The sequence below is a fragment of the Desmodus rotundus genome, chromosome X (genome assembly GCF_022682495.2).
Source record: "Desmodus rotundus isolate HL8 chromosome X, HLdesRot8A.1, whole genome shotgun sequence".
Lineage (NCBI taxonomy): Eukaryota > Metazoa > Chordata > Mammalia > Chiroptera > Phyllostomidae > Desmodus > Desmodus rotundus.
This window is the reverse complement of record NC_071400.1, coordinates 35,565,207-35,582,783: the sequence shown is the minus strand read 5'-3', so window position 1 is coordinate 35,582,783 and position 17,577 is coordinate 35,565,207. Positions and strand designations below refer to the sequence as shown.

General features: G+C 36.2%; 2 protein-coding genes across 5 annotated transcripts in view; both read right to left on the bottom strand.

The window, feature by feature from the left end:
- Positions 1-17,577, bottom strand: part of DIAPH2 (diaphanous related formin 2) — an 876,560-nt gene that overhangs the window by 664,599 nt on the left and 194,384 nt on the right. For all 4 annotated transcript variants that reach the window (XM_053916890.1, XM_053916891.1, XM_053916892.1 and 1 more), the window contains one exon: positions 8,581-8,720. In XM_053916890.1, coding sequence (XP_053772865.1) covers positions 8,581-8,720 — 140 coding nt within the window. The remainder of the gene's footprint in view (positions 1-8,580; positions 8,721-17,577) is intronic.
- RPA4 (replication protein A4) lies at positions 4,312-5,088 on the bottom strand. Its single transcript, XM_024578781.2, is given in 1 exon segment — positions 4,312-5,088. A coding segment is annotated over 1 exon segment (777 nt).

The following is a 17,577-nucleotide window of genomic DNA, read 5'->3' as shown; positions in this document are numbered from 1 at the left end:
GAATCTAAAAATCTAAATAACAGAAGCAGACATACATTCATGAATCTATTACAGAGCATAAGCAGGTGCAGGTGAATATATAGAGTACAAAATAACTATTGAAGGAAATATATAGTAAGGGAGTGATTTGGGATATAGTCAGTTAATGGTTTATGTGAGGAATTTTCAAATATTTGCCTTTAGCAGAAAGTAATATAATGAAATGACTTTCTTAGAGCCTTTATCATCTGAGGGATTAAATACCATATGAATTTAAAATTCTTGACTCCATTTAATATTCTGAAATGATTATGCTTTGAGAATGTTTAGTAAAGCTATTTGTGTGTGTATATTTATATTTATTATTTTAATAGGGGCTGAACAAAAATAAACCAGTTAAAACTGTACTAAGGAAGGGCATCAGCCATGATAGGGCAAATGCCTAGATTCGAATGAACATTAGCTTTTAAAAAGAGTTTAAACACATTTGGAAGCTGCTTTCTTCAGTATATTAAAGAAAATTATAAATAGGCATTCTGTCTGGCATTCATTAAATATAATACTTATAAATGCAAAAAAATAATGGAATTCTAAGAAATCTTCCAGTCTTATGGAGGAAAGTTTTTCTCATTTTCCAAAATCATTTCTAAACACTAATCTAGTGCCAATAGCAAATGTATTAAGATTGTAACTAAGCAAGTAAGCACATAAAACATAGTAGTATAGAGTCAGAAGGCCCCAATCTCATTTACATATAGTGAAACTATAGCCCAAAGAAGTCACTCACTGACTGGACTAAGGTCACAGAAAGTGAGAAATCGAGGACTAGAAATCAGATCTTATAACTGGCATTCTAGTGTGACTCCATCTTAAAAGAGTCTGTCTCTCACAATACAGAACTACAGAAAAATTTTCTTTATAAAGGAAGTGAGGCCAAAAAAATTTTAATTTCATTAAGGAGTTATATATAAAAATAGGCCTAGAAGTAGTATATAGTTCTACTTTTTCAAATATCCTGAACTAGTTAATGTTTTTATCTAGAGAGAATTTAGCTTAATTTTGTTATTTCAAGGGTTTTAAGGATAAGTGTCCTTTACATGATTGTACTGGGTTGAATACCACCTACCTAGAAAGCATTATATCACCTTATTTAGAAGTCGGGCATTTACAGGTATAATTAAGGGTAGAGACAACATCATACTGGATTAGGGTAATAAGTCCTAAATTCAGTTAAAAGTGTTCTTATGCTAGACACAGAAAAGACACAAAGAGACACACAGGAGATAGGACAAGGGGGAAAGGTTTAGTGTTACAATGCCATAACCCAAGGACTGCCATTAGCTGGAGGTAGCAAGGAAAGATTGTCACCTAGAGCCTTAGGAGGGACCTTCCTGACAAAACCTTGCTATCAGACTTCTGGCCAACTGAACTGTAAGAGAATAAATTTTTTAAAGATTTTATTTATTTATTTTTAGAGAGGGGGAGGGAGGGAGAAGAGGGGGAAAGAAACATCAATGTGTGGTTGCTTCTGGAGTGCCCCCTACCGGGGACCTGTCCTACAGCCCAGGCATGTGCCCTGACTGGGAACTGAACAGGCAACCCTTTGGTTCGCAGGCCTGCACTCAACCCACTGAGCCACTCCAGCCAAGGCTAATAATAACCATTTTAGAAGTCAATTGAATTTAAGCTATTAAAATGAAACTTAACACTTAAATGCATAGACTAGGTTTAATGAATGCAAATAATTCTTGGTGGTCACCATTTTTGATGCATCATAATAAAAAGTAGATTGAAATTGAAAAAAACAAGAACTTATATTTCTTGGATTATACTCAAATCTAAACCTAAATTTAGCAGATAAAAGTAATAAAATCATTACTAGCATTTATGACACAGTAATAATATTAGCTCTGACTTGAAAACATTTTCAAATTTATTTATTCAGTTAATTTAGAATCAACTTCAATGTAATGCATATATTTCACATGCCTAGGAACCATAGAAAAACAAGCCCAAGTAGACCATAATAATCATTTAAAGTCTTTAGATTCCTTAGGCTTAAATGTCCCTGCCCAAAATAGTTGATGATATTTGCCCAGGATTTGTATCTTATCCTCAAATGTTTGGTTCACATACAAAGCAAGACTAGCGAGGAAGGGGAGCACAGGCCAAGTAATTCACCATCTACGCAAAAATGAAAAAGCATGCACGCCAGGTAGATGGTTTAAAGTGCATTTTTAAAAATCTTCTGTCCCTAACATGCATCAAATGTGCATGTATACAATAATCTAGCAATTATATTCTGCCTAAAAATATGTTGATTTCAACTCACATTAGAGGTAGCCCTACTTACTATTTTTCCACTTGCAGTCCTTTACTTGCCTACAGCAGAAGCCCAGGACATCACATGATTCCATTCACAAGAGTAAGAGGCAGATGGGTACTGGGATATTAAAAAACCTAAAAAGATCCCCAAGGAATACACATGGATAGTTCCCCTCAGAGGATGGGGAGGGAAAGCAGATGGTCCTGGGCCTTACATTCAGGTGTGTATATCACATAGGCACAAAGGCAGCCCAAAGGCTTTTTTTTTCTTTCTTTCTTGCCTTTTTCCTCATTCTGAAGGAGTATTCTAGAGTAAGGGGAAAAACGTGGATACCTATCCAATGGACAGTTGAATAAACTTGGACCATTAGGAGACTGACTCTAAAGTCATAAAAATATCAGAGTTTAATCTCAGGTTTCATGCATTTTTATAAATGATATCACAAAAGAACATTATGTCTCTTAGACTATTTCTTTCTGCGCTCAGATTCTGATGAAGAAATATGCCCCTCGTTGCCTCTTCCCTAGTATGATTTTCCCCAACACAGGCAACCTTTTTAACAGAGTACAAAAACAGGTTTATAGTATGCTAACCATTGGTGGTTTAAAGGTGCCATATATGATTACTTGGCTCTTCAGGGGAAGAAAAGTGAAGTTTATGCCTCAGAATACTTAAGTAAGAATTGCTGGTTTTGTAAAGGCTGACAATGAGAGGCCATATTATGATAGTCTTCCTAACAGTATGGATTACTAGCAATGGTGCATTTAAGAGATTTTCTGGCTTTGCCTCTACTTTTTGTAATCTTATAAGACAAATGATGCTTTATTCTTCTACCTGTCTGAACAACTATATATCCACTTTTCCTCTAATGTAATAAAATTAGTAGCTTAGAAGATACCTTAGTGTACGTATTACTGAGGGCTTACCTCAATTTTTTTGAAAGTCCCACATAGTTCATATATATTGAAATAAATTATTAACACAAAGATATAATATGTTATTGGTATTATATAAAGAAGGGAAAATTATTCTGGATAATTAAAAGCATTATTCCTTAAAAACAAAAGGTTTTAACAAGTGTACTTAGAAAAAAATCACAATAAAGAGTTTACAAAAGTATTTTAATAAAATGGTCAAATAAATTTCAGTTAAACTTACTAAGCTTAATATTCCTATAATTACATTGTATTTGTTTGCCTAACCTATCAGAACGAAACCTTATTATATATAAAATAGATCATTTAGTACTATTAATAATTCTTTAGAACATCAAACTTACAGAAATCAAGCATCAATGTACCACATATCTACAACAGATTGTAATTTAATCCAAGTATCACATCTTATTTGAAGAAATATCCATTAAACAATCACATTTTTTAAAAGCATTCAAAAATGACCCTGTTGTTTAAACTCAGTATAATCTCATTTTTTTAAAAATAAACCTATGGTAAGAAAAGTAAATCATTCAATAAACACTGGAACTGAGCATTTGAATACAAGTTGCTATCTTTAGGACATTTAAACCAATTGCTAGATTTAGCAAGAGATAGCAATGACTATAATAAGTCAAATCAAAACAGAAAATAAGTCTAATGTAAAAACAACAGAATTGTTTTTGTCTCTTAGCTGGCTCCATGACTGCATCTTTTTTTTTTTTTTTTGCCTAATATATAGATATTTCAGAAACAAGAAGCTCCCATGCAACTAAATAATAATTTTCAAATTTTTCTGTATCTTTTCTCCCCAAAATTCAACTGATTGAGATATTTTCGTTTGCTTGCTGGTAAAAACTGTAAAAATCCAATCAATTATCCACCCTCTGAGCTTCAAATATCGTTAGAAAAACAGAAAAGTTCAAAGCAGTTGGAAAAGCTGTGAGGTTCCATAGGGATGCCAGTTGAGATCTTTTGTTGAAAAACACCTACTTCCTAAAAGTCAACAGGTCAAACTTAGTAACAGTTGGAGGCAGGTGTCTTTAGGAAGTGTAAAAAATTCTCACGGACTCACTCCGCAGATTTAAAATGTTCTCCATCCACAATGGGGTACATATAGCCCTCAACCATCAGATATTCAAGGGCTTCCTTGATGGCATTGATACTCAGGCTTTAAAGCTTGGTCTGGAAGTCTTGAATGTTCTTACCTTCCTGTTGAGCGCACTCATGAATTAAAAGCAGCACCTACTTTTGGATGAACTCAGGGCTACCCTCACCATACTCTGGAGACTGATCCACTTTGGATGGAGAAACAAGTGCACTCTGCACAAAGGCCACTTCCTGGGCTTTAGCCAGCATCATGTACACACTGACCATTTCCAGAATACGTTAGGTGAACTCGTTCATGTCTTCCAGGGTGCAGATCTGCAATACCTCAAGGATCTTCACCTCTGCAGAACGACTGAGGATACCAAACACTTTAGCATCAACTTACACCTGATATGGAGTCAGCTCCTGCTTTGCTTTACCTCTGCCGAGCCAGTGGTGAGCATCAATAGGCTTGGTGGTCATATCATCAATCTTGTAAAGAATATAGTTCTATGGCACTTTCTCTGCCTTTCTGATGATCCCTACGATTGATACCTGGGAAACTACTATTCCCCTAACCTTGAAAACACTCTTGACCAGAGTGGTTGTGAGCAGCTGGTTCACACAACAAGGTATAATATTCTCAATTCGAGCCCTCAGAACAGGAGCTGTGCCACCCTGAAAGGGTATGTCATTGCTGCCACTGACTCCACTCATGGCAGAGAGGCCACCATGGCTCCCAAACCCATTCCCACTCATCTTAACTGAAGCGCAGGCAGATGAGTTGGCATGACTTGGCTCTACTCAGCAAGTTCCTCAAGCAAGCTTCTACCTCTACAGAGGACTACATCCAACGCACGGTTTGTGAGGATATATGTAGGTCCACGACGCCATGGATCCAATCAGCTACCAGAATGCAGCTGCCTCCAGCCAGTCAGGACCTGCCAGCTTTTTTCCTCATCCCATAGTACTCTGGAGTTGTCTAGTACTTGTCAGAGCTACATTTTAAAAGGCCAGTGTATAATTTCAGGCCTTTCCTGCCATGTAATAAAAAGGCATTTTTGCTAGCTTCCCTGAACTCCTTCTTTCCTAAATTTCACAACTTCTTCCACAGCCACCTTTTTAAAAATATTTTAATTATTTATTTTTAGAGAGAGGGGAAGGGAGCGAGAAGGAAAGGAAGACAAACATCGGTGTGACAGAGAAAGTGAAAAGTCCGTCAGTTGCCTCTCACACACCCCCAGGGAGCCTGGCCCACAACTGAGGCATGTGCCCTGAGCCCAGTAGAACTTCAGTTTGCTGGACAAGGTCTAACCCACTAGGCCACACCAATCAGAGTTTCCACAGTCACTTCTTAAATATTAATTTATTCATTCACTGAATCAGTTAACCATTACACACAAATTTTGGAACAGACAAGTTCACTATGGTAGAGTGCTGAAGGTTATGTGAGGGGATGCGGAGTTGAAGGTAATGGGGGCAGGAGAGAGGTGGCAAGGGTGAAACCACCACCACGGGCCCCTCTTATGAGAGAAAGCAAATCTTTGTTCAAATTGTTAAAATGAGAAGCATATTTCTCACAGTCCCTTTTTACAGATTAATTTTTGACTTGTTTAATCAGTTAAGTAATGGAAATTCTGGAAAACTAAAGTGCACTGTGGCAGAGTGCTGTAGATTACATGACAGGAAGTTGAAGTGGAGGCATAGAGAGTAAAGAGGGCATATGGAACAAGAGGCAGAAACTGGGGAGGGAGCATAACCATGGTTACTCTTCTTAAAGAACTAACTTCTTTGTTCAAATCATTAAAACCAGAAGCAATCTTCTTCTATAGTCACTTCTTTTTAAAAATTTTGTATTGTTGATACTATTACAGGTGTCCCCATTCCCCCTCCCTTTGCCCGCCTATAACCAGCCCACACCCCCTCTTCCCCTGGCCTTCACCACACTATTGTCTGTGTCCATGAAAACATACATATATGTTCTTGAGCTAATCCCTTCACCTTCTTTTATCACCTCTTCAAGAACCATGCATTCACTCATTCAATCAGTTAACCATTCAATGAAAATTTTGGAACACATAAATGCACTATGGCAGAGTGCTGTAGGTTAAAAGGGCATGAAGGCAGCAGGGGCATGCAGGGGAGGAGGTGCGGGGTGAAGGGCAACTAGAAGGAAAGGATTGGGGAACATGGTGTGTGGGGGATCACCACTTGGGTTACTGTTCTTAAAGAATTCACATGCTGTTCAAATCATTAAAACCAGAGGCAATCTGTAAGAAATAGCAAGATAGCCACCTTTGAATGATTATATTGAAATGTAAGTTCATCGTACCACTTCCTTTTTAAAGTTTTTATTGTAGAATCATAAATTTCCAGTTTTCTGCCAAATGCACTATAGATAAAAATGAATATAGTTGCCCTGGCCATGTGGCTCAGTTGGTTGGAGCTTCATCCCCAAGACCAAAAGGTTGAGGTTTGCCCCCTACCCCACCCCCCCTCTATGGGGGACCTACTGGAGGCAACCCACAGATGTTTCTTTCTCTCTCTCCCCCCCTCTCATTCTCTCTCTCTAAAAGCATATCTTGGGGTGAGGATTTAAAAAGACATTGGCCCTTGAACAACACAGTATCACATATACCCGTGCAGTTCAAACCTGTACTGTTCAAAGGTAAACTGGCGCTGGGAATCTAGGTTAGGCAGATGGTTAATTTAAGTTATAAGCCAATTTTCCAGTCTGCAGGCAGTGGGCACTCCTACCCCCACGTTGTTCAAGGGTCAACTGTACTATGATGAATTTGAATTTATACATCAATCCCAAGGGAATGACTGAGCTCTAAATTATTTTCAAGGCTCTGTAGCTAGGTCAGAGAAGTTCAAGATGTGACCCCATTATATGTGAAGAACATGAATAAAATAAAAATTCGATTTCTATATATTCTTATGCATTAATTTCTGCACTTAAGAGGATAGCAATTGTGTAAGTAGATCCCACAATATTTTCACATTACACTGAAAGTCTATTTTCCTTATAAAAACATTTTATTTTTGGTACAATTTAAAGGCTTTTTATGGTTAATATGGGAACATCAGTGACTGGAATACATCATTGGCAAGGAACTTATTTAAAGTCTTTTTCAACAATTTTGAAGAGTTTATTAGTACTTTCATTTCTTTTATTGGTTAAATAATTAAATTTTTGCTATTCCAAATGATAGAAATGTGTGATTAGTATATCTAAAATGTGTAGGAGGTAAAATTATATTTACTTCTCAAGTTAAAAAAGGAATGATATCATAGAACCAATATGAGGGGGAACCAAAAAAAACCCCAGGAATTTATTTATAAAAAATTGTGCATTTATTCTTACATGTTTAAACTTCAGTCACCTTCCAAGTACCCTCCATTTGATGCAACACACCTACTGAGACCTTTTTTCCACTGCTCCAATGATTTTTAAAGTTTTTTAAATCATCAATTTTGATGCCTTTTAGTGCTTCTACCATTTTTTTTCCAACTCTTCCACATCAGAAAACATTTCCCTTTCAGCACTTTACTTTATTCATCCAGGGAAACAAAAAGTGTCACTTGGGGTGAGATAAGGTGAATAGGGAGGGTGGGGCACAAGGGTCATATGCTGTTTTTTTTTTTGTCAAAAACTGCTGAACACTCAGCATGGTGTGGGCAGGTGCACTCATAAATCAACCATCATGAAATGGACAAAACATTGAAAGAGTCTTCCAAAAAAATTCACTGAAGCCAAACACAGCCTCTCACAACAACACCAGCTGGTACACTGATACAGACAGATTCCTAGAACCCTCACCTAGAGGGGGAAACCTGTACCATAAGGGGCCTGCCCTCCAGAAGATAATTCCAGGTTTTTGGGGGCCCTCCTTGTATACTGAATTTGTTTTAGAAATAAATATATAATAATCACTACCTGGGTACACAGATTTCCATGTAAATATGCATATTTGACTTCTGGATACATGTTTCCATAACCAAAGAGGAACTACACATCTAAGTAATATTTGTTTTCTTAAAATTGAACATTATTAGAGATCAGATTAACTACAGTTTTTTAAATGCTTACAACCTCATAATTAGACATTACTATTTTATTATATTAGCTAACATTAGATGTCTGATCAGAAAATCTTGAGGTTCACATGATTTGACTGATTATATTCCCAACAATTATATACAGTACAAATTGTATGAATCCTATCAAAACAAATAAGATCCACCTACCTGACAGGATTGCTGGTTAGAGAAACCCTCAGAGATTCCAGGCAATTAAGAAGTTTCTCATCTGAAATACCAGATCTTAATTCATGAACGTATTCTTGTGAAGACAGGGTGCATTCATGTTTGCTGTTCTTCAGTCCTCCCTATTTATAAGAAAAAGATAGCAGTTAAAACAACAGTTTGTTTTTGCAAAACTTTTAAAATAAAATAATGCATAAAATATATTAAGATTTTACTGTATAAAAATGTGTGCAGAGTGCTAGGCACTTAAAAATTCACAGTCACAGAACTGATGTGGTAAAACCACGGGTGTATCTCAACACTCTCCTCAGCCTCATTTAAAAGAAAATTACACTGCTGGTGCTCATGACCTGAATAGAATATGGATTTGAGTTGCATAAAGTATTGCTGACAGGAAAGCTTAAATTTACAATTCAGGTGTTAGGATTAACACTAGCTGCCCTCAACCCACAGGATGAACGTTTAGCAATCATCTTATTAATTTTTCTAGCTGAGATATTTATATTCTTTTCCACAAAACAGTGAATGAACTTTGATATAAAACGATATACATAACCCACATTTATTGAAATAAGAGCATCAGCCTATCTGAACAAACAAGTGAAAACAGTTATTAAAATGTAAAACAATATAGTCTCCTATTAGCACATTAATCAAATTAGTCTAAAACATTCATCAATTCAAATTTCTTTCTAACTTTGTTAGTCTCATGTTGTAGATGAATCTTAAAACAGTCATTAATGTATTTATCTGATAGTGACTAGTTTTTAGCTTAATTTCCAATACAGGTGGGGTTATTTCTAGAACTCATTATAACATCACAGCTCTTTAGCTTCATCACCATGCCGTATCTATCTAAGTAGTTTGGGGGAATGGCTGGAAGGAAAACATCATCAACACATTCACTGTACCAACAATGCATAGTTTTACCTTCTAGACACACATGATCGTAACTACCATTTAACACATTACAAACATATCCCTCTGAATAAAAACCCTCACTTGTTCCCATTTTCTAAGTTCTTACAAATTATACTCAGTTTCTGCTAAGTATCTAAGCTGCAATAAGGAAAGCAATTTTTTTTCCATTTCGTAGAAGTCATAGCATTAGAATATATAGAATTTAAAAAAAAACCAATGTGTTAATAATGAAAAATGGATTCCTTAGGGTATTATACTATTCACTTTTTATTGAGAACACCATCTCAATATAGAAATTATCCATGATTACTAATGTCTGATGTTTTTTAAAAAAATTCCATTAAAACACTTAATGTCTAATGTCTTATATATGGAAACTATTCCCTTATAGCACTGTGGCCCTATCACTCCTATAGCACGTTAGACATTGGGGCGGAGGCCATTATTTGTGTCTGTGTCTCTTCTGGACTGGAAAGTCCCTGTAAGCCAAGTACCTAACACAGTGAGTGAAGTTACTGAGCCTAAACAAAAGTGTGCTGGTATTGAATCTGCCCATAAAAATAACAGGACAGAGAATACAAGTTCATACGTTTAGTGACCATATTTTGTGTATTGGCCACTGACCTGATTTTTCTTGCTTTGTTCAGATACACAGATGTTCAGGAAGTCTGCTGTATAAATTAGCACATACACGGCACAGTAAGTAAAACCATCACCATGAAATCATTCCCAAATTTCTACAACTTATTTATCTACCTCTTAAGGCTACATACAGATCCACAAGTAAATAGCATAGAACTGCAAGTTATCACCACATACCACTTTCATATGAAATTCAAACTTTTTTCTTAATTAATAGATAACAAGTCTCTACTGATCCCCTGGAGGCTTGTATGTAAACCTTATCCCTGTAGAATGAGTTTTGTATTTGCTGTTTTCTCGGTCTGGAAGACTCTGACCCCTGACTGCTCCACTGCGGGATCTCATCATTTCAGTTTTATCCCACTGTAAACCTCATTACAGCATTAGCTTTATATGTTTATCTTCTATAGCACTTTCTTTGTTTACTGTGTCTTCCTCATTAAAACATAAACTCTATGAGGCAGGAATCTTGCCTACCTTTTTCACCACTGTATCTCCAGATCTTAACACTGTGCTTGGCATACAGTAAGTACTCAATACATATTTATTGAATGAATGGATGAATGGATAGAGAATAAACAAATGAATGAATGACTGTTGAGTTCCAACATACAGAAGCTTCGAAATTCAGTTTAGTTTTGCTTCAGAGTATTAGAGTTTTGAGATGTCCTATTACAATACATTCAGAGATGCTAGCATTGAACAGATAAATTGAGACAACGTATGACAGCATGCTGGGGACTGCTCAAACTGCCACTGGGTTTGAATCATGGCCCCCTCACTTACATTCCAGGTAATCCTTCAGCAGGCTATTGAACTCTCTATAAACCTGTTGGCTCATCCATGATATAGGGGTAATAAACACCTAGCCCCTTCATGTTTGTTATGAATATTAAGTAAGACAAATGCATATGAAGTGCCTAAAACAGACATTTTGTATGTGTTGCCTCACAGACAGAGTAAGCTGACCAGACAATGTTAGTTCCCTGCTTCCCTGTGGTCATGGCTGAGATACTATTTATGAAACAATTGGGCCAGCCCAGCACATTGAGACTCACCACTCCTCCAAATCTTAGAAACAAGTTTAAATTATGTAATTTAGGATAATCTCTGGTTATAAGGAGTAGAAGCAAATGAACCTAAAGGACCAAGACAAAAAATACAGAACCTCATAGAATAAATGCCTTTTATCAAGCTTAGAAGGACTTAGGGGTTTTATCATAAGTTCACATTTGGTAACTATGAAAATGTGATAATATATAATGGCTGGACTGGCCCTTAAACATCAGTTCTTCTAATACCCTAATTACAGAATAGAGAATAGCGGTGATTACCAAAGTTCACCTAATTAGTACGACAGCAGAACTAAAACACTAATGCTCTGGTCCTCGGGTAACTTCTTTTTATACTGTATGTCACTTTTTCCCAAATTGAATAAAAAATTAAAGCAACAAGTATTTAATTCTGAAACCTCTATTACAAAATGTCAAAGAATCTTCAGCACAATCAATGTGGTACACCATAATATTAAAGAAATCACCTAAAAAGAAAACAGTGCAATAGATTAATTCTCACTATCTTTAATAGGGCTATAATACAAGACTGGCTTATTATTAACATCCTGTTCTGATACTGAACAAAGGAAACAACTAGATAATGGATGGATAATAATGGGAAATTTAATTAGCTGCTCTGTACGAGATTAATGAAAATTACCACTGTGCCCATTTGGTCTTTAAAAAATAATGCAGACAAGTTACCAATTAGCATGCATCATGCTACTCTAAAGCTAGGTGAACAAAAAGCTTTCCTAATTTGAAGCCATTTCCTAATTTGAAAATCATTAGGATGAAGACACTTGTCAGTGTGACTACACTTGTATTATCCTAAGACACTACACGAAGAACCAAAAAAGAACTTTTGGTCAGTATAATAATCATATCTTCCTATCCCGACATGAAATGTTACTATCAAAACCAGACAAGCAATAGTCTAAAAGGAACATTTTAAGTTTGTAGTGGAGATACAACTTATAATTTAGGGTGACTTACTCTGAGCATGACCTGTCACTCTTTAATATAAATACACATTTACTTATAATTTGAGGAAAGCTTCCTAGTTCTAAACTGTAACGTATCTTCCTGCAGACACTAGGAAGAATTGATCGTTACACAGGTCTTTTCAACTACAACGCGTACACGAATAGCAATTACTATCAGTGGTATCATCTTCAAAGAGTATGGACAATATTATTGTCATAAAAACAGTAATATTGTTACCATTATTGACCATGATTCATAAACCCTAATGAAGTCAGGCTAATCTGCCTACTTTAATCAAGTGAGTTTCTTATCTATCACTGCAGTTCTCTGAAAAACCAATGTCAGAGATTAACACATCTGGAATTATACGTACGAAGGTCACAGTGTTGTCCTTTGAGAGGCTCCTAAACCTTTAAAAGCTTGGGAAATCAAAACGCTATTTTCCTCATCATCACTTTCCTGAGTTCCAGTAGGAAAAGGAAACATAAAACAAGCGCCTGATCCAAATCAATCTACCTATTTATTCTATTAGTGATACATTTGGTGAGCTATACAACTCTCAATGCTAAACTTTAGATGGCTTCTCTCCAGTTATATAGGACAGATACCTTTTAAAGGAGACATTGGACTTACGTAATTCATTTAACCAGAAAATACGAAGTATATTTTAAAATAAATACATTACAAAATTTCAAATTATTATATATGCAATTTGCAGTAAAAATTCTTTACATTGCATGAAACATATAGCATAAAAATAACTACACATTATCAATTCAGAGTCTCTAAGATAAAAACCTACACAGAAAATTACTATCATGAGATAACTTCAGAGAGTGCCGTTCCCCATTGCAGGACACAATAGGGAATTAAGGCCTTTTTAATTAAGGCGTTATTCGGAAGCTGAAAGTAATATGCAAAATAAGAGAACATACCCTAAATTCTAGGGCGAAAAAAATTTCACAGCAATACAGATGTACCATAATGCTTCATATTATACATGCCATTTGTCTCAAAAGGATTTGACTAAGTTAATTTAAATGTGATTAGCTAAAATGCTTTTTTAAAAATATAAGATTTTCTATGAGAAATAATTTATTATTTAGTTATTAAAGCTTCTATATATTAAACACCAGATTAAGCATTTCACCCCCAAATCACAAACTCTAAAACCATCACAAGAATATTTAAATTATTCTTTCAGCACATGTACTGTTAGAAATATCAAGTATACAAAGAAACTCTAAACACATATTATGCCACCCTATTGGTATTTCTTTTGCTATTTAATTTATAAAGTATGAAAAAATAATTTATAAAATATGTAGGAAAATACTTCATAATAACATCAAGGAATTAATACACAAATTTTCATTTCTAACATCAGTAAAAGTACATTTTAATAAGTGGAATGTTGACCCCAAAACATTCAACTTCACTTCTTGTAAAATGTTTCTTGTCCAATGATCACATTTGATGTACATATTCTCAGACACATCAACAACAAAAACCTAAACCACTATTGCTGTTAAATGACATGCTAGAGAAAGCTAATTAAAATATTTAATGCTATTCAAAATTAGTCAATCTGTATACTCAGCCATCAGTCTGATATGTTTCTCTTTTATACCAAATACAATAAATGTATGATCTATTCCATACTTAAAATCCACCCATAGTTACCTTTTATAACTAGTATTAACAATTATAGTAAACAATGTGCATATGGGTAAAACTATAACCTGTTACTACTAGCATTTTTAGTCCTTATCAACACCCACAGTACTTGATGAAAGAAAGTTTAAGCATTATCTTTATCTTTTATTTGACAGAAGCCCTTGAGATATATCAGAAAATGAAATATAAACAGATAGAAAATAACCCAGGGATTCTTAACCCTGGGTCCCAATTCAGGAGGTATGTAAACTCAGAAGGGGAAAAACAACATCTTTATTTTCAGTAGCTGCTGACTTAAATTCAGCAACTCTTCCAATTACAAATTTAAACAACAGATCATAGTGCATAGTTGGTCACTATGACTCACAGAAGTCACAGATATTTCCTATCACACCACAAATACCACATTTGTGGCAGTTTCTCTAAATATCACATATGCTCACCATTTCTTCAAAATTAACCTGTTCTACAAGCTGCCACTTTGTCTTGTTATTTAACTAACATTGTAAAGAAGCATATTATTGTGTCTCAATTTTCTAATAAAACTTTCTATTTTGAGATCATCATAAATTTGCATCCTATTGTAAGAAAAATGCAAAGAAATCCTTTGTTTTCCCCAATGGTAGTATCATGCTTAAAACTATAATGCAATATCAAAACTGAAATACTGACATTGAAAATCCCACCTGTTTACTGAGAGTTAATTAGTGTTACTTGTACTTGTGACTGCGTGTGTTTAGTTCTATGCAATTTAATCACATGTAGATTAATGTATCCAACCACCAAAATCAAGATACCAATTAGTGCCACCCCCCCCCAAGGATCCCTCATGTTGTTGTTTCCTAACCATGCTCATATGCCTCCCACAGCTCTCCACCCCTGTCAACCACTAATCTATTGTCAATTTCTATAATTTGACTACTTGAAAATGCCATATGTAGGAAATCACACAGTAATAATATTTTCACATGGGCTCTTTTTTCACTCAGCATAATGCCATGGAGAGTCATACAAGTTCTTTCACATATCACTAGTTTGTTCCTCTTTGTTGCTGAATAGTATTCCATGGCATGGCTATACTACAATTATTTAACCATTCATTTGTTGAGAATATCATTGTTTCCAGTTTTTGTCTATGCTGAATAAAACCACTATGAACAGGAGGCAAGATGGCGGAGGAATAAATGAAAGCCACACTAACCTCCTCCCAGGACCAATCTGGAACTACAACTAAATTGTGGAGAAATCACCCAGAACAAACAACTGAACAATAGCAAGAGAGAAGCCTGAAAGCCTTGGACAGACAGAAGAACCAGTGTTAGCACTAACTGACTGGTAAGGAGTGCAGTGCAGACACGAGAGGGCTGGCTGGGCGCCCACAAGTGTCAGCAAATAGAGGGATAATTAAGCGGCAGGCTGGATCCCCCTGAGAAGAGTGGGGTCTAAACCCTAAACTGGAATCCCCAGCCTACAGCACCAGAGCCCAAATTGTACACAGATAAAAACCAGCTGCAAAGAGCAACAGGGTTGCTCTCTGTCAGAGATAGATGGATGGAGATGCAAAGAGCCATTTAAAGGGCCAACACACAAATTTTCATTTGCAGCCACTTACCTGGGGCTCAGGCAAGGGTAGGGGCAGAGTGGGCTAGAGATACCTGAGGAGAGACCAGGGATAGGAGCTTTGAAGACACAGCCGAGACAGTAGATGCAGGGATCCTGGTGCCGAGTCATTCCCCATATAGCAGCAGCCATCCTGCTCTGGCAGACCACCCCCCTCGGAGTGGCAGCCTGAGGGGAAACAATAGCCCCGCCCTCAGGTTTCTGTTCTGCCCTATGGGGCATAACCCTGACTGCTGAGTGCCGAGGGACTAGGTTAACAACTGAAAGAGACAGCCACAAACCTTAAATCCCTGGTAGTCTCGGAACAGGCTGCCTAAGGTCAGACAGGGTCAATATCTGATACCACTAGAGGCACATCCATAAAAGAAAAACAGTGGTAAATACTAGACGCTACCAGACAAAGACTACAGTGGTCTTCTCCATGACTGGAGATATTTTATTTCCTGAATAGCTTTTTAACATTCATTTCTTGTCTATCAAGTTTGTGCATTTTAAGTCACTAGATTTTATATTATAGTTCATTTCTCTCCTTTCTTATAATAGTCTTAATCTCTTTACACCCTTATTAATACTGGTTAATTGCTATTGATAGTGGGATTATGGGGAGGGGGGGTATTGTGGCAGATGTGGGTTTGTTCCCTGACCTTTGTGGTTTTCTTCTGGCAGCACCTACACAACAGCACACAAGATATGATGGACGGAGAGACCCTCAGTCAATCAGCTGGAGGGAAGGACCCACCAAAGAAAGATCCAACAACAATCAAAACCCAATTACATCCAGAGAGCCCAAAAAAATGGCATAAGGGACATCCCAAGAGCATCAAGTACAGGAGATCAAGGAGACTGCACCACTGAACCTCACAGGTCTTCCACCATAGAAGTTCACACCAGAAAACCAGGGAGTCAGAACAAAACAATTTAAGAAGCAGAGGCAAACAAGAAGAGTCTCCCCCACAAAAGGTAAGACAAAGAAACAACCCCCAATCGAAATTAAAGGAGGAATAGACCTATACACACTGAAAGTGAAGGGTGGGAAAAAAATATTCCAAGCAAATGGAGAGGAAAGAAAAGCCACGGCAGCAATACTTATATCAGACAAAACAGACTTCAAAACAAAGGCCATAAAAAGAGACCCAGAAGGACACTTCATAATACTCAAGAGAAGAATCCATGAAGAACACATAAACATTGCAAACATCTATGCACACCACACAGATGCACACAAATATATAAGGAAAAGTTTGAAGGACTTCATGAAAAATATAGGCAGCAACACATATATACTATGGGATTTTAACTACCCAATGTCAAAAATGGATATATCTCTTCCAAACAAAATATCAACAAGGATACTGTGGCACTGAACAAAGCCCTAGATCAAATAGACTTAACTGATACACATATATACAGAACCTTTCATCCCAAAGAAGCAAAATACACATTCTTTTCAAATGTACATGGAACATTTTCAAAGACCACACGACAGGACACAAAACAAGTCTCAATAAACTAAAGAAAACTAAAATCATATGAAGAATTTTCTTGAACTACAACAGCCTGAAACTAGAAAGCAATCTGAAAAAAAAAAAAAAAAAAAACACCCTCAAACCAACTCAAATTTCTGGAGGTTGAATAGCATGCTATTAAACCATGAATGGGTTAACAATGAGATCAAGAAAGAAATCAAAAAGTTCCTGGAAACAAATGAGAATAACTCACAACAGTCTAAAACTTACTGGACACAGAAAAGGCAGTCCTGAGAGGGAAGTTCATAGTGATACAGGCCTACCTAAAAAAGATAGAAACATTTCAAATAAACAAGCTAACTCTACATCTACAAGAATGGAGGAACAAAAACAAAAAAAGCCCAGAGCAAGTAGAAGGAAGGAAATAACCAAGATCAGAGCAGAATTAAATGACATAGAGACTAAAAGAACAATTTAAAGGATCAATAAATCCAGGAGCTGGTTCTTTGAAAAGATAAACAGCATCGACAAGCCTTTAAGCAGATTCATCAAGAAAAAAAGAGAAGGAACCTAAATAAACACAATCAGAAATAAAAGAGGTGAGATTACAA